Source organism: Salvelinus sp. IW2-2015, unplaced genomic scaffold (assembly GCF_002910315.2).
Source record: "Salvelinus sp. IW2-2015 unplaced genomic scaffold, ASM291031v2 Un_scaffold803, whole genome shotgun sequence".
In the NCBI taxonomy this organism is placed as follows: Eukaryota; Metazoa; Chordata; class Actinopteri; order Salmoniformes; family Salmonidae; genus Salvelinus; species Salvelinus sp. IW2-2015.
Window position 1 is genome coordinate 244,679 of NW_019942617.1, and position 23,041 is coordinate 267,719.

Here is a 23,041-nt window from a genome sequence, read left to right on the forward strand (position 1 = left end):
TGGTGGTGGATAAGGTCTTTCCCACTTAGCGCTTTGTGCAACTGAAAAAGTGCTATATAAACCCAATCAATCAAACATGTACTCACCTGATTAGTAGTGTTAATTCCAGGTCAGGGGAGGGAGACTAAAACAGCCCTCTATGGTCCTGCAAAACCGGATTCCCTAGGGCACTAAAACTAACTTCTATACAGCAGGGTAAACCCAGGGATACAGTCAAATAGACATTAGGTAAAAATAGACTGCAGCTAACACATGGTGAACACTGCTTTTATTAAATGTGTATGTATGCAGAATGCAGATGTTTTTAAAAGGGAGAGTACTTTGAAATGTAAGYTCATATTATTTATAAACATGGACACACAAATACATGTAAAATATAACTAATCAGCTGTTAGGATCGTTAACTAAAATTGTCACCAAAATAACAAAAAACTTTCAGATAGTTATTTTTTTTTAAAGACAGAAGCACTTTGGATAAATTCATAACTTGATATCCGCCTCAAAATATCAAGAATGTAGAAGCTTTCTCRAAGGGTGCCTAGTAAAACACACACACACTCAACCAGTGGTGTAAAGTATTTCAGTAAAAATACGTTAAAGTACTAGTTAAGATGTTTTTGGTTGGTGGTATCTGTACTTTACTTTGCTATTTATATTTTTGACAACTTTTACTTCACTACATTCCTAAAGACAATAATGTACATTTTACCTGACACCCAAAAGTACTCGTTACATTTTGAATGCTTAGCAGGACAGGAAAATGGTCMAATTCACGGACTTATCAAGAGAATACATGGTCATCCCTGCTGCCTCTGATCTGGTGGACTCACTAAACACAAATGCATATTTTCTAAATGATGTCTGAGTGTTGGAGTGTGCCCCTGGTTATCTGTACATTTTTAATACAAGACAATGGTGCCGTCTGCTTTGCTTAATATAAGGAATTTGAAATTATTTCTACTTTAACTTTGACACTTGAATATATTTAGAACCAAATATTTTTAGACTTTTACGTAAGTAGTACTTTACGGGGTGACTCACTTGTACTTGAGTAACTTTCTAGGTATCTATAGTTTTACTCAAGTATGACAATTGTGTACTTTTTCCAACACTGCACTCAACACACACATACAATCCTAGTTTGGTCCATAGCACCATTTTTAGACTTAAAAATGTTGAAGGCTTCTGAACTGGCGAACAAAATATCAAAGGGTTTTTATGTGTTTTCAGTATGAGGAAAATACAGCCATACTAAGAGAAAGAAAAATGTGTTTGTGGAGTGTAAACAGGAAAGATACTGCCCTTGGATGTGGTTTAATGAGATCACAAACCAACATACTATGTCCTCTATCCCTAGATGTGAAATGTCTTTAAAACACATGTATCAAGATTTGGCATAAAATTATGGGCTACATTTACAGGTGTCAATAACAATTTAACTTCTGGTATAATAACTATCTTTGCTACAGTAACTATCTTTGCTACAGTAACTATCTATGCTACAGTAACTATGTTTGGTACAGTATCCGCCAGACATCACAGAGGAAAAGAGACATGCAGCAACAGTTGTCATGGAAGACGAGCCCCGTGTCCAAATCTCTGTCCTTCCTCCTAAAGTGTTTGCTTCCCTTCATGGATTTCAGAGGAGTCGACTGATGTAAGAAATATGGTGTAAACTCCCTCTGGCCCAACATTCTTACACCAATCCAACACTTTAAAATCAATGGGGAGGAGTGCGTGAGTGCACACTTCAGGGGAAAGGGGACCAATACACCTCTACTCTGTAAAGAAGCATGTCACGTGAAAGGTCAAGGGTCATCATGGTCACCCTGATGGAGTGTGCTGTACTGTGCTGTGTCTGGGCCCTGTGGGGGAGGATGAGGGAGGGTCAGAGATAGGGTCGGGGATAGCGGGAGAGATGAGAAGAGGCGGGGGAAGGAAGGGTGCAGCTCTAGCCCTGCAGTCCGGTGGCAGCGTCCCTAAGGCGGTCAGCTTCCTTTTCGAGGTCAGCGTCCCGTTGGCGGTCAGCGTCCCGTTGGCGGTAGTGGAACAGGCTGGTGGTGTCCAACTCGCTGGCATACTTTATGGCCTCAGCAAACAGCTTGACCACCTGAAGGGACCACAGGGAAAGGTTCAGAGATGGGKTCAATTCAATTTCAATTCAGGAAGTACTCCAATTCCAAATAATGCTTTTCTATGAGTAAAACTTGGAATTGCAGTTCACTTCCTGAATTGAAATGAAACTGACTCTGGAAAGGTGTCTCAATCTGTTTAAGAACATGATTGTCAGTTCAATTCTTGTAAGTACTGTAAGTTGCWTTGGATGTGTGTGTGTGAGCTYGCATGTGTCTCTGTATGTGTGTCCCTGCGTGTGTGTGTCTGTATGGCATGGAGTATGCATGTTTGTGTACCTGCATTTGTCCCTCTGTGTGTGTGTGTGTGTGTGTGTGTGTGTGTGTGTGTGCCTTGTCACTGTGTCTGTGTACCTGGTGGTTGGTGATGAGAGGCACCCCGTGGTCCACAGCCATCCTGCGGATCAGGAAATTGTCCCTGAGGAACTTGCTGTTGTTGTTGGGAAGGTTTATCACCAGGTCAATGTGGCCCTCGTTGATCAGCCTACACACATACACAGAGAAAGGTTACAGTGAACCGAGGAGAATAGGAGAGGAGAGAAAGGGAGAGGAAAAGAGAGGAGGAAATATGAGGAGAAGAGGAAAACAGGGCTGTGGATAAACAGACGAGGTAAAGCATCTAAAGATACCTTTATATCTGAAGCCTTTTGTCAGACAGAGACACATCAGGATGGAAGGCAAATGATAATATGGAGGGGACACAGATGACAACCACATTAAAACAAAGGTGACATCAAATCCTCTGTCCACACACACACACACACACACACACACACACACACACACACACACACACACACACCTCTCTCCTGAGGCTGACAGCAGCACTGTGTAAGGAGGAGTAGTGTGTGTGTGTGCGCACTCCTCTTTGTTATATTTCATAATTCCTTATAATTCTGTGTAATTGGACTGTGTGTTCTGAGACATCATTCAGAGTTTAATCACACGCCAAATATATTATAGTGATGAAGCAGTAATAGCTGTAAGGAGTGAGATGTTAGCAAAATACTAGGGATGTGCATCTTTCCCTACCATCTAGATACTGTACATGGGCTCCGATACTATACATGATTGATACGTTTTAGCTTGAAACCATTTGTGGGATTCGGTTTGATTAGAGAACGAATCGTTGCGATTCAGTTTGATGCACTAACATTCGTTGCATAAACAAATTCAATTTCCAATCTAAATTAAAATCCTCTGCTGATTAGCTCATGAGTTGGGCCTCTCTGATCCGGATCTGTCTGAACGGACTTCTGTGTATGTGTGTGTGTGTGTGTATAAATGATGCATGTCTATGCTGTATCTACTATTTTGGCACCTGAGCTGAGCCATAAGGGAAACTAGGCACCACCTCACTACCAATATCAGATTAGTGGGGGAACGTGTTTTTAGTCCCCCCACTTCGGTTCTGAAATCACCATCACCCACTAAATTAACTTGTCATTTTTGCAGATTAAGTGTYTCAGCTAGTAATGTATCAATATTTATCGTTTACAAATGAGCTATGACATAGCCAATTAATATATAGCACAACTTTGAATTTAACCCCCCCCCCCCCATCTCAAAATCGAATGCTTATGACCGTTGAAGTTTTTACGGAGTAACCTTATTTTTCCTCCCGCTTCAGCCATGCAGCGTGCCTCACAAAACTTGATTGTTGTTCTTKTTATGAAAATATTAACTTTACCCTGTATATCTAAAAATGACCATAAACACTGATTGTTTAAAGCCAAACTACCTAAAAAACTATTGCTGTTGGTGAACCTGAACAAGCTAAGTAAAATCTATACTAAGTCCGTTCATCAGGTATAGCCAAATGTCTCCAATAGCTTACATTTATTCCGGTAACATACAATACAATACATACAACCGCACATAGATAACAATAACAACCTAGCAGATTTCATAGGTTGTCACTCAACTAATAAAGCCTAATATCGCRCAAGCCAATTTAGCATTTGAATGCTGAAGGTGCCGTGTAGATGTTCAAGATCAGGCCGCCAACCTCGCGTTGGTCAGTGTGTGAAGCTGGGCACAGTGCACAGTGGCCACGCACACCTCCAACTCAATCATCAAGTTTGCAAACAACACAGTAGTAGGCCTGATTACAAACAATGACGAGACAGCCTACAGGGAGCAGGTGTGGGCCCTGGGAGTGTGGTGTCAGGAAAACGTCAACCAAACAAAGCTGATCGTGGACTTCAGGAAACAGCAGAGGGAGCACCCCCCTATCTACATTGACGGGACCGCAGTGGAGAAGGTGGAAAGCTTAAAGTTCCTCGGCGTACACATCACTGACAAACTGAAATGGTCCACCCAAACAGACAGTGTGGATCTGGAGTTCTGTATGGGCCAAAATCCCTGCTGCAGTGTGTGCAAACCTGGTCAAGAACTACAGGAAACGTATGATCTCTGTAATTGCAAACAAAGGTTTCTGTACCAAATATTAAGTTCTGCTTTTCTGATGTATCAAATACTTATGTGATGCAATAAAATGCAAATGAATTACTTAAAAATCATACAATGTGATTTTCTGGATTTTTGTTTTAGATTCCGTCTCTCACAGTTGAAGTGTACCTATGATAAAAAATTACAGACCTCTACATGCTTTGTAAGTAGGAAACACTGCCAATTTTGCAGGTTATCAAATACTTGTTCTCCCCACTGTATGTATATTAGTGGGGCGGCAGGTAGCCTAGTGGTTACAGTGCTGGACTAGTAACCGGAAGGTTGCAAGAGCAAATCCCCCGAGCTGACAAGGTAAAAATCTGTCATTCTGCCCCTGAACAAGGTAGTTAACCTACTGTTCCTAGGCCATCATTGAAAATAAGAATTTGTTCTTAACTGACTTGCCTAGTTAAATGAAGATAAAAAAATAATATACTGTATTCTATTCTACTGTATCTTAGTCTATGCCACTCCTGTCACGACTCCCGCCGAAGTCGGCTCCTCTCCTTGTTCGGGCGGCGCTCGGCGGTCGACGTCACCGGTCTTCTAGCCATCGCCACTCCACCTTTCATTTTCCATTTGTTTTGTCTTGTTTTTCCGCACACCTGTTTTTACATTCCCTCATCACTCTACGTGTATATTATCCTCTGTTCCCCCCATGTCTGTGTGTGTAATTGTTTGTTACGTGTCATGTGTGACGCTTCATGCTGGATTTTCGCCGGGTCTTGTTTGGAACCCGTGGTATTGTATGCTGTACATTATTTGTGTGACGAGTGCGCTATTTGCTTTTTGCCTTTGGCAGGAGTGTTGTTACGCAGTTGCGTCCGACTGTTTTCCTTCTGCAAAAATAAAGTGTGCCTGTTCACTCATCTCTGCTCTCCTGCACCTGACTTCAGTTAGCCAGTTGCGCAAACTTTTGACAGCTCTGACATGGCTCGTCCAAATATTTATATATTCTTAATTCCATTCCTTTACTTTAGATTTGTACGTATTGTGTGTATTGTTGTGAAATTGCTAGATATTACTTGTTAGATATTACTGCATTGTTGGAGCAAGAAACACAAGCATTTCGCTACAACCACAATAACATCTGCTAAACACCAATAACATTTGATTTGATTGCCTGGGGTTGTTCGGGATGCAAAATTACTTGTTGATCAATGACTGTCAACACAGTTACATGCTTAGTTCGACACTGAAGGAGATTACGCATCAGTTGTCACAAAAGATCCACATCAAACTAGACTGCAGTAGAGAGAGTCACGAGTTTTAAGTTCTTCGGTGTCCACATCACAGAGAACTTGTCATGGACCAACAATACCACCACTCTTGACAAGATGGCGCAACAGTGTCTCTACTTCCTAAGACGGCTAAGGAAATTTGGCACGCTGCCCAGGGTGTTCTCCAAATACTCCCGCTTCATCATCGAGAGCGTCCTGACCGGTTTCATCACAGCCTGGTACGGGAATTGCTCCGTTCACAACCGCAAGGCCCTCCAGTGGGTGGTGAAGACGGTCCAGTCCATCACTGAGACCGTGCTCCCAYCCATCCAGGACATCTACTCAAAACGGTGCCCGAGGAAGGCTTGCAGCATCATCAAGGACCCCACACACCCCAGACACGTGCTGTTCTCCGTAATGCTGACCGTATTGGAGAATGAGGTCTGATASMAACWGKCTCWGAGMCWGTTKSTATCTACAAGTCATCAGACTACTGAACACTTGAATTGGACTGACCACCTGCTCTGATTCTCCACACCTTAGCACACAGGCACTCATTCATGCACACACCCACACAGACATACACACACACATATACATTCATACTACACACACACATCACAACTGCTGCTACCAGACTCTGTGTATACACTGTCCCCCCATTCCCCCTCTTCCCCAATACACATGTTAATATTGGACTAGAAATTGTACCATCCTGTATTATAATTATACTAAATGGTTTATTCTATTGAAACATTTACTTTATGTTCGTATTCTTATCTTTTATTTCTTATTGTTGTTGCTTTGTCGAGAACTTGCAAGAAAGCATTTCATTTTCATTGCCCTTATCCCCTCTCACCTGATAATACTGGGCAAGCTGTCGTCTCCTCCCTCCTGGCTGGGCCATGCCACAGGGGTGGCGGGCACGTCATTGGCAGAGAGCCAGGCCGAGGTGGCCTCTGTAGCAAAGAGCTGGAGGAGAGACCACACACACACACACACACAGAGGTAGAGAAGCAAATGTCAGTTTGTTCTCTTTCTCTTCAGTTCCTCTGTGTTGTGGTGGGTTGTTTTGGGTTGTGCATAGACTATCAGGTCGACTAGCCGTCTAACTCATGACTGAACTTCCAATAGGAGAGAAGCATTTTGCTACACCCGCAATAACATCTGCTAAACACGTGTATGTGACCAATAAAATTTGATTTGAAGAGTAGTAATTGAGAACGATCAGTAGTACTCACCTTAAAGCCTTCTTCATTCAGCTGGTGTGCTGTGGCTAAGAAGTTGGGCCGGAACGAATGCTGAGGGAGGTAAAAACCGAATCAGAATCACAAACTAAGCCCTGGTCAAAAAGTAGTGCACTACATAGGGAATAGGGTGCCATTTGGGATGCATCTGAGTCTCTGACCCTCGGTAGCCTTTGCTTTTGAACATCAATAGAGGAGAAACAGAAGAAACACCTCTCTAAGATTCAATCTGTACATTCTTTCCTCCTCTTCTCCTCTCTGTGAGCCAGATCAACAGCAGAGTTGTGTCATCACACTGTGTTAAACAGGACCAAGTAATCAGGTTTGTAAAGGCGTGTCAGATTCACAGCCATGTAGGCTGGTCATTAGGAGGGAAAGGTAGAAGAGAAACACAGCCTCGGTCGCTAATTCTGATTTCACACCACCCTCCGCTCTGTCCCTAGTACCTGCAGACACAGATTTCACACCACCCTCCGCTCTGTTCCTAGTACCTGCAGACACAGATTTCACACCACCCTCCGCTCTGTTTGTACTGCACACAGATTTCACACCACCCTCCGCTCTGTTCCTAGTACCTGCAGACACAGTTTCACACACCCTCGCTCTGTTCCTAGTACCTGCAGACACAGATTTACACACCCTCCGCTCTGTTCCTAGTACCTGCAGACACAGATTCACACCACCTCCGCTCTGTTCCTAGTACTGCAGACACAGATTTCACACCACTCCGCTCTGGTTCCTAGTACCTGCAGACACAGATTTCACACCACCCTCCGCTCTGTTCCTAGTACCTGCAGACACAGATTTCACACCACCCTCCGCTCTGTCCCTAGTACCTGCAGACACAGATTTCACACTAGTGTCCACCCCTTGCTGAAGTCTTATTAGAGATGGACATGGACCATGACCCTTTAACAAACTCTCTCTTCATTCCTCTCTCTCCCTTCATCCTTCCATCTCTCGCCCTCTCTTGCAGGGTTTCCGTAAGCCGGTAATTGACGGCTTTTGGCCGATAAAATAAATRAAAAGTCGATAAATAAAATTGTAGCTGGCCAAATTGTCCRTAGCAGCATATCATACATCCCGATTTCGTGCTTCAGCACCATTTTCTCACTCCTTGTGCGATGCCTTATGCGCCTGCTGCTGATGATGGAGAGAGAGCAAGAGAGGAGCCTTGGGCTACTGTTTCTAGTGAAGATGGATGCCTTTTTCATTGAAGTAAAACAAAAACGGTTTAAACCAGTTTGCAAGTGTTTTGTTTCATTTTGTTTTCTTGGAAAATGTTTTCCAAATGTAATGTTGTGTTTGTTGCAATATAATATCCTGCAGCCATTTTACAGGCGCAAGACACTAATCTGGACGCTTATAAGAAATCCCACTACGCCCTCAGAGGAACCATCAAACATTCAAAACGTCAATACAGGACCAAGATCGACACTTAATACACCGGCTCTGAAGCTCGTCAGATGTGGCAGGGTTTGCAAACTATCACGGATTACACAGTGAAATCCAGTCGCGAGCTGCCCAGTGACACGAGCCTATCAGACGAGCTAAATGCCTTCGATGCTCGCTTTGAGGCAAGCAACACTGAACCAACCATGCATGAGAGCACCAGCTGTTCCGGATGACTGTGTGATCACACTCTCCGTTGGCGACGTGAGTAAGACTTTTAAACAGGTTCACCAGCTGGCAAGTGTCTTCACTAACATTTTCAACCTTTCCCTGACTGAGTCTGTAATACCTACATGTTTCAAGAAGACCACCATAGTCCCTGTGCCCAAGAATGCTAAGATAACCTGTCTAAATGACTATCGCCCCGTAGCACTCACATCTGTAGCCATGAAAGGCTGGTCATTGCTCACATCAACACAATCATCCCAGACACCCTGGGCCCACTCCAATTCAGATACCGCCCCAACAGACCCACTGATGACACAATCTCTATTGCACTCCGCAGTGACCTTTCCCACCTGGACAAAAGGAACACCTACATGAGAATACTTTCCATTGACTCCAGCTCAGCGTTCAAAACCATTGTTTCCTCCAAGCTCATCACTAAGCTAAGGACCCTGGGACTAAACACCTCCCTCTGCAACTGGATCCTGGACTTCCTGACGGGCCGCCCCCAGGTGGTGATGGTTAGGCAACAACACATCCGCCACACTGACCCTCAATGCGTGTGTGCTTAGTCCCCTCGTTTACCCATGACTGCGTGGCCGCGCAAGATGGCAACATTGCCAACGTGGTAGGCCTGATCACCAACTACGATGAGAAAGCCTACAAGGAGGAGGTCAGAGACCTGGCAGTGTGGTGCCAGGACAACAACTTCTGTCTCAACGTCAGCAAGACAAACGAGCTGATTGTGGACTACAGGAAACAGAGGGCCGAGCACACCCCTATTCACATCGATGGGGCTGTAGTGGAGTGGGTCGAGAGCTTCAAGTTCCTCGGTGTCCACATCACAAAGGACCTATCATGGTCCAAACACCATCATAGTCGTGAAGAGGGGATGACAATGCCTCTTCCCCTGCAGGAGGCKGAAAAGATTTGGCACTGGCCCTCAGATCTTCAAAAAGATATACAGCTACACCATTAAGAGCATGTTGACAGGCTGCATCACCGCTTGGTATCACTGCTTGGCATCTGACTGCAAGTCGCTACAGACGGTAGTGTGTACGCCCAGTACATCACTGCGGCCAAACTCCCTGCCATCCTGGACCTCTATACAAGGCGGTGTCAGAGAAAGGCCCTAAACATTTTTAAAGACTCCAGCCACCCAAGTCATCTCTCTGCTACCACACGACAAGCAGTACCGGAGTGCCAAGCCARGGATCAAATGGCTTCTGAACAGCTTCTACCCCCAAGCCTTAAGACCGCTGAACAGGTAATCAAATGGCTACCCTGACTATTTGCATTGACCCCCCCCCCCTCTCTATAAATTTTTTGCACTGGCTCTACGCACACTCACTGGACTGTAACTGATTGCCTAGTCAGTTTTACTCCAGCCTATCATACAGTGGACTAGCGTGGCACGGTAGTACTGAAACTTCGGTACTTCTTCGATACTAGAAAGGTTGTTACTTTCGGTAATTCTGAATGTGTTTGACGGATCAAGCCGGTTGATCAGCACAGTGGACCCCTTATTATAGTGTGCACTGTGCCTGCTCCACTTACTCACTGCTAGCCTACACTGGGAGGCTGCATCATGTTAGGTCCACTTACTCACTGCTAGCCTGCACTGGGAGGCTGCATCATGTTAGGTCCCCGGTAATGCTGCACAGAAGTTAACACAGTCTGGAATAATGTCCATTCAGGCTTTACAACGGAAGATGATACCGGTGCCTTCCAGCTTGTAGACTAACTTTCCTTGCTAGCTGACAGCTAAAGCTAACATCAATTCACTACCCTAGTACTTTGTTTGTGATAATATACAAACAATAACGCAAAACATGTTGATTTCAAAGCTAATTGCCAACAAAAACTTTATTAATTCCCTTATTTGGTCACTCTCTCACGTTTCTCCCAAAGTTGATCCTATTATCATTATTTTGATTTCACCTTTATTTAACTAGGCAATTGTGCACCGCCCTATGGGACTCCCAACCACGGCCGGTTGTGATACAGCCTGGAATCGAACTAGGGTCTGTAGTGACGCCTCTAGCAAAGAGATGCTGAGCCAATCGGGAGCCTTAATTATTAGCCTCAGCGAATAGACTGCCTCGTGAATGACGTCATTACTGGTTTTATCTGAAAACAATCTCAGACTGCGATGTCTTCCTAGCAGCAGACAGTTGCAGCAAACTCAAACTAACATTGAAATACAATGTAGCGTGTGAACTAAATTATATACAGTGCCCTCCGTAATTATTGGGACGGTAAAGCATTTTTCTACTTTTTGTTCTAAGTTACAGATGCACAAATATCATACCCCCAAGACATGCTAACCTCTCACCATTCCAATAACAGGGGAGGAYAGCATGTTTTTGGGGGGTATGATACACTACATGACCAAAAGTATGTGGACACCTGCTTGTCAAACATCTCATTCCAAAATCAGGGGCATTATATGGAGTTGGTCCCCCCTTTGCTCCACTCTTCTGGGAAGGTTTTGCACTAGATGYTGGAACATTGCTGTGGGGACTTGCCTCCATTCAGCCACAAGAGCATTAGTGAGGTCGGGCACTGATGTTGGGCGATTAGGCCTGGCTCGCTGTCGGCGTTCCAATTCATCCCAAAGGTGTTCGATSTGGTTGAGGTCAGTGAAGGCCAGTCAAGTTCTTCCACACCAATCTCGACAAACCATTTCTGTATGGACCTCGCTTTGTGCACGGGGGCATTGTCATGCTGAAACAGGAAAGGGCCTTCCCTAAACTGTTGCCACAAAGTTGGAAGCACCGAACTGTCTAGAATGTCATTGTATACCGTAGCGTTAAAATCTCCCTTCAATGGAACTAAGGGGCCTAGCCAGAACCATGAAAAACAACCCCAGACCATTATTCCTCCTCCACCAAACTTTACAGTTTGCACTATGCATTGGGGCAGGCATCTACTGGCATCTGCCAAACCCAGATTAGTCTGTTGGACTGCCAGATGGTGAAGCGTGATTCATCACTCCAGAGATCACGTTTCCACTGCTCCAATGGTGGCGAGCTTAACACCACTCCAGCTGACTCTTGACATTGCGCATTGTAATCTTAGGCTTGTGTGCGGCTGCTCGGTCATGGAAACCCATTTCACAAAGCTCCCAACGAACAGTTATTGTGTGAACGTTGCTTCCAGAGGCAGTTTGGAACTCGGTAGTGAGTGTTGCAACCCGAGGACAGACAATTTTTATGCTCTACGCACTTCAGTGGTCAGGTTCTRTGAGCTTGTGTGGCCTACCACTTYGCGGCTGAGCCGTTGTTGCTCCTAGACGTTTCTACTTCACAATAACAGCAATTACAGTTGACCGGGGCAGCTCTAGCAGGGCAGAAATTKTCCAACTTTTTGGAAAGGTGGCATCCTATGACGGTGCCACGTTGAAAGTCACTGAGCTCTTCAGTAAGGCCATTCTACTGCCAATGTTTGTCTATGGAGATTGCATGGCGGTGTGCTCGATTTTATATACCTGTCAGCAACGGGTGTGGTTGAAATAGCCAAATCCACAAATTTGAAGGAGTGTCCACATACTTTTGTATATATAATGTATTTGTGCATCTAACTTTCTCAGTCATCATAATTCATGATTCATTCAGAATTATCCGTAATCATTGTAGCGTCCACATTCATGTAGTAGTGTTTAGAAACATATTGCATGCTTATTTACAATAAAAGTGACTCCAAAATGACATTAATTTCTACTGAGAGCAAAATAATCTGAAACACAACCAAAACAAACAGCGAATACATCCAACAAGTTTGTACAGTCACAAGCTTAATGTGGTCATTGCGTGCTATGAATATGGGACCAAATAGCTAACTTTTTACTACTTTAATACACATCAGTAMATTTTTGCCAATATTTTTGCTCCTCTAAAATGGTTCCCCTGATATGAATGAAAATTCAAATTAAAGCTGACAGTCTGCACTTTAACCTCATAGTTATTCTTTGATTTCAAATCAAAACTTTTGAAGTATAGAGTAAAAATAAGAAAAAACACTTTACTGTCCCAATTACTACGGAGGGCACTGTAACTGGCCAAGAAACACGAGGACAAAGTCACACTTTAGTAGCCTTTCTAGTCAATTTGACCAAACCTCTACATGTGGCTTTGCTCTGTGTGACCACCCGCCAACGTGGCTRGTGAAATAGACATTCTTACCCGCCAATGTAAAAAATATACCCAATTTGGCAGGTGTTCATTTCTAACCCTGACTATAGTGGATCACTAAGCCTATAGGCCTATGCATGCAATGTGCTGATGCATTTAGTGCTCAAATCTCCGACAGCTGAACTGTGAGGTGGACAATTATCGTTTTAGGAAAGTAATATCCCTGGTTTATTGATGCCGTTGTCTGCGTGGGTGGACACCCCAATGGGTTACGCACCCAAAGCATATGGATGACTGGTCCATTTCTCAACTGTCCGATAAATTCAACTCTTCCCGGCCACTTGTCCGGCCCCAAATTCTCCTAATGGAAACCCTGCTCTCCGGGTGGGTGAATAGAATCCAGTGGTCATTTGGACATCAGTAAGTTCCATAGTGGCGAGGCGGAGGAGAGGAGGATAAAAGGATGGGACATGACATTGGTACTGTCAGATCTTTAAGCAGCACCAAGGCCTCCTGGAGTACTAGTAGCACCGGGAATTGCCAGGGACCTCACGATACGATATTATCACCATACTTTGGTGCCGAAAGTGTATTGCGATTCTCACAATTCTATATTGTGATTGAATACTGTGATTTTAGTGCGATTCGCTGTTCTAAACATATTAATCACCATGTCTGCTGCAGAGGGACAAGAGAGAGCCATGAGCAAAATGTTGATCAGTAATGGAAATAAAAGTACTGAAAACAAATTGGCTCCCTATTTAAAAAGAAGATGGGAAACAAGCTATGAAGAAAATACTGTTTTGGTGCAAGTGCAGCCAACTAGCACAAAAATTATATTGCGATAGTCAAAACTATACGATATATCRTCAAAAATAATATCCTGATATGTAACTGTATCGATTTTCTTCCCCCATTACTAGGTACTAGGCCTTCATAACGCAAGACATATTCTCCTGGTGGGTAGCAGGCCTTCATAGTGCTAGACATATTCTCCCATCAGACCTGCACTGAGTACTTGTGACATGTGGAGCTGAATGCCATGATGAGAAATAACCACTGTCAACTTTCATCTGGCCCTCAAAGGACTTCCTCACACACAGACAGTCTGTCACCGGAGACAGGGAGAACGAGTGAGAGGAGAGGGGGGAGAGAAGGGAAGAGGAAGAAAGGGAGGGAAAAGAGAAGGAGAGAGTGAAAGGACAGCAAGGAGAAAGAGATGGAGAGAAGAAGAGTCTGTCACCAGAGAGAGGGAGGAGACAGGGAGGAAGAGAGAGAGGACAGGGGGGAGGGTAAGAGAGGGGAGGAGGGAGAGAGGGAAAAGAGAAGGAGAGAGTGAAAGGAGAGGAGGGAGAAAGAGGGGAAGAAAGAGAGGAAGAGCGAGAGGGGGGAAAATGTAGAGGGGGCGAGAGGGAGGGCGAAGGAAGAGAGGAGGATGTGGTGACTCTACAGAGCTCCTAATGCCCTGTTTATCCATATCTCTCTCTACCTGATGAAAACATAGACACAGAAGACTTTATAAACAAGACCTTCCTCTCTCAATACAAGACCTCTATGTAAGTATCTGATGTACACACAGGCACAGACATACACACRTTTAACTTTCCATCAGAAGTGCTGTCGCAGCCATGGGAGACCAGTCCTTGGATCGATGATCATTTATGATATGAATGCATCAGCCTTTTACAGATCCTGCTATTCAGCTTTAGTGTGGCTAGCTAGGAGCAGGCCTGAGGCACTCATTCATAACCCCACTGACTGGCTCGTTGAGGAGCGCTAGCTGCATATTACACATGAACACTACATTAATCTTACTAGCTGCACACGCATGGCTGTTTCTGACACACACATGAGAAACAGCAACCTTTTTAAACTGCGTCCCACATGGCACCCTATTTCATATATGGTGCACTTCTTTTGACCAGTATAATAGGGCTCTGGTCAAAAGTAGTGCACTATATAAGGAATAGGGTGTAATTTGGGACGTACATCTTTTTAACCGCTTTTGTCTACTCTGTTTTAGTATCGGTCATGTACCTGAAAACAGCTTTTTACAGAGCAAAGGACTTTGGAAAGAGACTTGGGAAGAAAAAAAAATCCTGACAATTGTGAGATTATGGATTAAACAATTTGAGAGTGTTTGAAAAAGGGAAGTGTCAGTGGACTGAGGCTTGTTAACCCTGATGTGTACTCTCTTGAACCACACACACACAGACCTGGATCCCGATGAGGATGCCTTTTGTAGGCAGCTTGAAGCCAGTGGATAGCATAGCCTTGAGGAAGGCAGAGTAGATGTTTGGTCCAAAACAAGCCACCTGCAAGGAGGGAGACAGACACCTGTTAAGTGTATATATGTGTGTGTGTGTGCATGTACATACATGTGTGTGCGAGCGCGTATGTGTGCGTACATGTGTAATCTGTGTGTGTGTGTGTGTGTCTGTGTAATGTATGTGTCTGTGTAATGTATGTGTATGCGTGCTAGTGCCTATATACACTGCTCAAAAAAATAAAGGGAACACAAAAATAACACATCTTAGATCTGAATGAATGAAATATTCTTATTAAATACTTTTTTCTTTACATAGTTGAATGTACTGACAACAAAATCACACWAAAATTATCAATGGAAATCAAATTTATCAACCCATGGMGGTCTGGATTTGGAGTCACACTCAAAATTAAAGTGGAAACCAACTACAGGCTGATCCAACTTTGATGTAATGTCCTTAAAACAGTCAAAATGAGGCTCAGTAGTGTGTGTGGCCTCCACGTGCCTGTATGACCTCCCTACAACGCCTGGGCATGCTCCTGATGAGGTGGCGGATGGTCTCCTGAGGATCTCTCCCAGACCTGGCCTAAAGCATCCGCAACTCCTGGATAGTCTGTGGTGCAACGTGGCGTTGGTGATGGAGCGAGACATGATGTCCCAGATGTGCTCAATTGGATTCAGGTCTGGGGAAGGGCGGGCCAGTCCATAGCATCAATGCCTTCCTCTTGCAGGAACTGCTGACACACTCCAGCCCATGAGCTCTAGCATTGTCTTGCATTAGGAGGAACCCAGGGCCAACCGCACCAGCATATGGTCTACACAGGGGTCTGAGGATCTCATCTCGTACCTAATGGCAGTCAGGCTACCTCTGCGCAGCACATGGAGGGGGGCTGTGCGGCCCCCAAAAAATACCACCCACACCATGACTGACCACCGCCAAACCGGTCATGCTGGAGGATGTTGCAGGCAGCAGAACGTTCTCCACGGCGTCTCCAGACTCTGTCACGTCTGTCACGTGCTCAGTGTGAACCTGCTTTCATCTGTGAAGAGCACAGGGCGCCAGTGGCGAATTTGCCAATCTTGGTGTTCTCTGGCAAATGCCAAATGTCCTGCACGGTGTTGGGCTGTGAGACAACCCCTACCTGTGGATGTCGGGCCCTCATACCACCCTCATGGAGTCTGTTTCTGACCGTTTGAGCAGACACTGCACATTTGTGGCCTGCTGGAGGTCATTTTGCAGGGTCTGGCGTGCACCTCCTTGCACAAAGGCGGAGGTAGCGGTCCTGCTGCTGGGTTGTTGCCTCCTACGGCCTCCTCCACGTCTCCTGATGTACTGGCCTGTCTCCTGGTAGCGTCTCCATGCTCTGGACACTACGCTGACAGACACAGCAAACCTTCTTGCCACAGCTCGCATTGATGTGCCATCCTGGATGAGCTGCACTACCTGAGCCACTTGTGTGGGTTGTAGACTCCGTCTCATGCTACCACTAGAGTGAAAGCACCGCCAGCATTCAAAGGTGACCAAAACATCAGCAGGAAGCATAGGAACTGAGAAGTGGTCTGTGGTCACCACCTGCAGAACCATCCTTTATTGGGGGTGTCTTGCTAATTGCCTATATTTCCACCTGTTGTCTATTCCATTTGCACAACAGCATGTGAATTTATTGTCAATCAGTGTTGCTTCCTAAGTGGACAGTTTGATTTCACAGAAGTTAGATTGACTTGGAGTTAATTGTGTTGTTTAAGTGTTCCCTTTATTTTTTTGAGCAGTGTATGTGTGTGTTTGTTTATACATGGTTGTTTTGTGTGTGTGTGGTGTGTGTGTGTGTGTGTGTGTGTGTGCTGGCACGCCAACCTCTCCTGTGGAAGCCATTTCACAGCGCAGGATCTGGGTGGGCATCACGAAGGCGAGGCCAGGAGAACATAGGAGCCTATCACAGAGAAGATACACACAGACAGACCATTTTGGTATTTTAACCTGTCGAGCTCAGTGGTGGAGACCTTCCCCAATCCTAATCTTAACCATTAGTGGGGGAAATGCTAAATGACCCAAGATCAGTGTCTAGGGGCAACTTCACCCTATATTGTGACTGGAAGAATGGAAAGGTATCAAACGTGTTCAGTGTAACCTAAAGTATAAGCATTACTGAAAAAGCAGTGCAAACTTTTCTTCTGCAATCACATATGTTCTGGTGATTTAAATCCTTATATCAGCATTATAATACCTTTTTAATGGTGTTTAAAGGATGTGTTACAGAAAGCTATTGATAAAAAGACATGTGGCTTTGGTTGGAAATTCAATCACACTTTGCTACACTCAACAACCGAGAGGAAATGGAGCATCAGGACTAGTGTTCAAATCAAACAGGTTTTGTGACAAGGCTGCCATCTAGAGGTGGAAAATCTCTCAAACCCCCAGATCAACCATGTTGTACATGTCATGGCTGGGATCTAAACCCCGGTCTCCCGCTCGGGATGCCAACATCTTTACCACTTGGCCAAGAGGGTATTCCTCTCAACCAGTGTCGGTGTCAACTGATGGTTATTCAAAGTTACGGTTGTTGAATCTTTGTAGTGACTGCACCAACAACAAAAAAAAAAAAAAGAAGAGAGAGAAAGAGAGAGAGAGAGAGAGAGAGAGAGAGAGAGAGAGAGAGAGAGAGAGAGAGAGAGAGAGAGACTTGTCATACCCTCAACTCTGACGTAAATGTAAGAAGTTAGAGCTTGGCTCACGTATAGACAGCAGACTAGACTATTCACTACTGTTTAATATTCTCTTCTACGCAAGCCTGGATAAAGTTACAGCCTTGAACCTTGAGAAGTTACAGAGAGGAGAGGAGACAGGGATTATACCTGGCCCATTGCCCCCTCCCTCCTCCCAACCACAGCTATTGTGCTGCCTCTCCTTTGTAATTACAACAGGAAATTACTTTGGGAGAAAACAGCGTTCAAGCACCAGCTGGCTGGCTGACTCCACACTCACACACCACTCACACATTTCAATCTACCAGTAACAGTTTAGTTAGTCACTGCCATAACCAGGGCCTAAAATGAAGACCCGCCAWATGCGGGTATATTTTTGCCACTGGCGGGTAAGAATGTCTAATTCACCAGCCACGTTGGAGGGTGGTCAGACTCAGGGCTTTACAGTGCGAGCATTTCATAAAAAGTCAATATCAACATCTGGGATTTTTTATTTCAGCTCATGAAACATGGGACCAACACTTGACATGTTGTGTTGATATTTTTGTTCAGTATTCTAAAGTTAGACTTTATCCTTGAGTTTCTTGGCTATTTACATTGTTTTGTTTACAAGTTAGGTTGTTTTTAAATATTTGAGTATGCTTCCACTGCTATCGAAGAGATGTCGTCGGCCTCTACTAGTCAAGATTCTCAAAAGGCACAGTGACCACTCGAGTGGCCCCGTTACCACGTTGTCGTGACGTGACTATCATTAATCTGATGACTGTTATTTATTGAATCAAACTAACTATGTTTAATTGTTACTCGATTAAATTAATCATGTAACAATTAACTCATTAGGAATTTGGGGCACCACGGGAAAAGTTGTTTAACGAGTTACTACCTCCTGACTTAAACTCTAAAGATATCTGTATATCTCTTACATCAATAATAGTCAATTATTAATTATTACCTCATCAGTCTTATTCTGAATGTCGCATAATCCGTGGACCCGCAAGAACCCTAGCCCTTTTGAATATTCAGTACTACACAAATTGATTTAATTATTTATTTATTAACTAAATAATAACACAGAATACCATACACACTTACATGAGATAAAAGTCCCTAGTGGACTGACACGATATGACGGCTTGTTACACAATGGAAAGGCGGTGGGGAAAGATAAAGTGAGGGAGAGACAACTTATCGTACATACATTTGGAAACTACGGTCAGAGTAACCAGAATACTTAGCCCCCTAACCACTGCTCATTCAGATTAGAAATGCAATATATATTTACGCATAGATGTCGTTCTCTGTCGTCTCTCTGTTGAAACCAATCGATCCRTYTATGGGTAGTGGCTCAATATAAGGCTCAATATGAGGTCACAATGTCTTTCTTAGTTGTAGAGCTTCTCTGGTCTTAGAGTGTTCGTTAGAAAAGATAGTTCAGACGTACCAACAGTTGTATCAGTGGGGATTGTCTTCCCTCGTGTCTTTAGTCAAAGTTCTAGGACCACTTTTTCATGCACAGCTGCAGACTGTTAATGTTCTGGTCTAGTCTACCTTCTTCACTCATGTTGAGAGTTTCTAACCATTTCGTAAAGTTCAGCTCGCGCTGTACGTCGGCTGGTCTGTAGAGTTTAAACCATTTTCAGCTGTGTAGCCACTGCTCCACGCTATCTGGTGTCAGTACAACGTTTCTAACCATTTCGTAACATTCAGCACGCGCTGTACGTCGGCTGGTCTGTAGAGTTTAAACCATTTTCAGCTGTGTAGCCACTGCTCCACACAGTCTGGCGTCAGTACAACGTTTCTAACCATTTCGTAACATTCAGCACGGGCTGTACGTCGGCTGGTCTGTAGAGTTGAAACCATTTTCAGCTGTGTAGCCACTGGTCCACGCAGTCTGGCGTCAAGACAACGCTTCTAACCATTTCAACGTGTAGCCACCTCTCCATGCTTTCTGGTCTGTATGTTAATTCTTAGCGAGTCCTTTAAAGCACTCTGGCCAAAGGGACATTCTGAACTCTGAGCTCACTTGGGCGTGGCTACTGACTGGGCACAAGTTTATWAAAAAAACAACTCATTTAGAAGGCTAAAATCACATTGCTGTCTTCACAAAATTATTCTCATATTTAATCATATCATTTTTACAACATTTAGATGTAAACCTGATACATAGAAAGCGTACACTTTCAGAGTTACCGTTACCTTGATATACCATCTTTAATGACATCACAAAATAATAAACAACGTGACAGGATTATTATTTAAGTCCCCACCAACCATTACAAACAGTTTTTAGGTCGGCCACACTCTCTGTAACAAAGGAGTTTCAGTCCTCCAATACTGCAGGGCAAGAAAGAGAAAGTTTTTGCAAACTATTTATGGTCAGCTGTTAAAACTTMTTTGGGATAGGGGGCATCATTTTCACTTTTGGATGAATTGGTGCCCAAATTCAACGGCCTCCTACTCTGTCCCAGATGATAATATATGCATATTCTTATTACTATTGGATAGAAAACACTCTGAAGTTTCTAAAACCGTCTGAATTATGTCTGTGAGTATAACAGAACTCATTTGGCAGGCAAACTTCCAAACAGGAAGTGAAAATTCAGAAAAGGGTCGATGTGAAAGTCATCGCCTATTCAAATCCCTGTAATTTATGGATCTGTTTGCAGTTCATACGCCTTCCACTAGATGTCAACAGTCAGTAGAATGTGGAATGAAGCCTCTACTGTGATGTGGGGCCGGATGGGAGCTATTTGAGTGACTGGTCTGGCAGATTGCCAGTTCCTGGCCACGCACGCTAGCCATGGGATGGGCATGTGTGCCATGAGTTATACAGACATGAAGAAATGCTCCGGTTGGGACGTTATTAGATATATATGATAACAACATCCTAAAGTATGATTCTCTACTAATTYTGACCAGTTTATTCGACTTGTAATATAACTTTATKAAGTTTTCGTCCTACGTTTGCCTTCAATGCGCCGGTGTTTGGACACGTGTACTACACATGCTAGTCAAAGTTGCTAATATGACATAAGTAATGGACATTGTCGAACRAAAAAAACGATTTATTGTGGAAATAGGATTCCTGGCATTGCATTCTGATGAAGATAATCAAAGGTAAGGGAATATTTATGATGTAATTTCGTATTTCTGTTGACTCCAACATGGCGGAGAAATGTTATTTATATTTGAGCGCCGTCTCAGATTATTGCATGGTGTGCTTTTTACTAAAGTTTTTTTTTTTTTTTTTTTTTAATCTGACACAGCGGTTGCATTAAGAACCAGTGTATCTTTAATTATATGTAAAACATGTATCTTTCATCAAAGTTTATGATGAGTATTTTTGTTAGATGACGTGGCTCTCTAAAATTTCTCCGGATATTTTGGAGCCATTTCTGAACATGGCGCCAATGTAAACCAAGATTTTTGGATATAAATATGCACATTATCGAACAAAACATAAATGTATTGTGCAACATGATGTCATATGAGTGTCATCTGATGAAGATGTTCAAAGGTTAGTGATTCATTTTATCTCTATTTCTGTTTTTTATGAAAGCTATCTTTTTGCTGGGAAAATGGCTGTGTTTTTCTGTGGCTATGTACTGAGCTAACATAATTGTTTGTTGTGATTTCCCCGTAAATCCTATTTGAAATCAGACATGTTGGCTGGATTCACAACAAGTGTATCTTTAATAATATGTAAAACATGTATCTTTCATCAAAGTTTATGATGAGTATTTCTGTTAGATGACGTGGCTCTCTAAAATTTCTCAGGATATTTTGGAGCCATTTCTGAACATGGCGCCAATGTAAACCGAGATTTGTGGATATAAATATGCACATTATCGAACAAAACATAAATGTATTGTGTAACACGATGTCCTATGAGTGTCACCTGATGAAGATTATCAAAGGTTAGTGATTAATTTTATCTCTATTTCTGCTTTTGTGACTTATCTTTGGCTGGGAAAAATGGCTGTGTGTTTTTTGGATTTGGTGGTGATCTAACATAAATATATGTTGTGTTTTCGCKGTAAAACATTTWAAAAATCGGACACGATGGGTAGATTAACAAGATGTTTATCTTTCATTTGCTGTATTGGACTTGTTAATGTGTGAAAGTTAAATATTTCCCCCCCAAAAAATTGAATTTCGCGCGCTGCCTTTTCAGCGGAATGTTGTGGGTGTTCCGCTAGCGGAACCCCTGGGCTAGAAAGGTTAACCTGTTGACGCTAGGGGAAAGATTATTATTATTATTTTTTAAATAACGTTCCCAAGGTAAACGGACTATTTCTCAGGTCCAGATCGTAGAATATGCATATAATTTACAGATTAGGATAGAAAACACTCCAAAGTTTCCAAAACTGTCAAAATATTGTCTGTGAGTATAACAAAACTGATTCTGCAGGCGAAAACCTGAGAAAATCTAACCCGGAAGTGATTATTATTATTATTTTATTTTTAATCTGTGTTTYCTGGCCAGTCTTTCTTCCATTTAAAGGGGTATCAACCAGACTCATTTTCCAATGGCTTCCTCAGGCTGTGACCAGGCTTTAGACATAGTTTCAGTCTTTTATTTTGAAAAATGAGCGAGATTTTTCAAAACTAGTCAGGTGTCCTCTGATTAGTTCCTGCGCGCGAGAGGGGTAGCTCTCCATTTTGTTTTTCTCTCTTATTGAATAGGTTACGGTCCGGTTGAAATATTATCGATTATGTTTGTTAAAAACAACCTGAGGATTGATTATAAAAAACATTTGACATGTTTTTACGACCATTACGGATACTTTTTGGAATTTTCGTCGAATGGAACGAGGCTTTGGTTTTCTGAACATAACGCACAACCCAAATGGCGGATTTTTGTTATAAAAGTAATATTTATCGAACAAAAAGAACATTTGTTGTGTAACTGGGAGTCTCGTGAGTGCAAACATCCAAAGATTATCAAAGGTAAGCGATTCATTTTATTGCTTTTCTGACTTTCGTGACCAAGCTAACCAAGCTAATATAAGGCTAACTGTTCTAGCATTGATTGATACACTCACAAAAGCTTGGATTGCTTTCGCTGCAAAGCATATTTTCAAAATCTGACAAGATAGGTGGATTAACAACAAGCTAAGCTGTGTTTTGGTATATTTCACTTGTGATTGCATGATTATAAATATTTTTAGTAATATTTTTCAAAAAAACGCCATTTGGGTTGCGCGTTATGTTCAGAAAACTACAGCCTGTTCCGGTCCTGAAAGGCAGAAGAAATTCCAACGTATCA

At 43.2% G+C, this 23,041-nt stretch overlaps 1 protein-coding gene across 1 annotated transcript in view; it reads right to left on the reverse strand.

The window, feature by feature from the left end:
* Window positions 1-253: 253 nt before the first annotated feature.
* The window catches only part of cps1 (carbamoyl-phosphate synthase 1, mitochondrial), a 97,736-nt gene continuing 74,948 nt past the window's right edge, over window positions 254-23,041 (reverse strand). The window contains 7 exon segments of the mRNA XM_024136188.2: window positions 254-2,110; window positions 2,487-2,616; window positions 6,663-6,775; window positions 7,045-7,104; window positions 15,017-15,115; window positions 16,925-16,957; window positions 16,959-17,000. Coding sequence (XP_023991956.1) covers window positions 1,952-2,110; window positions 2,487-2,616; window positions 6,663-6,775; window positions 7,045-7,104; window positions 15,017-15,115; window positions 16,925-16,957; window positions 16,959-17,000 — 636 coding nt within the window. The 3' untranslated portion in view covers window positions 254-1,951.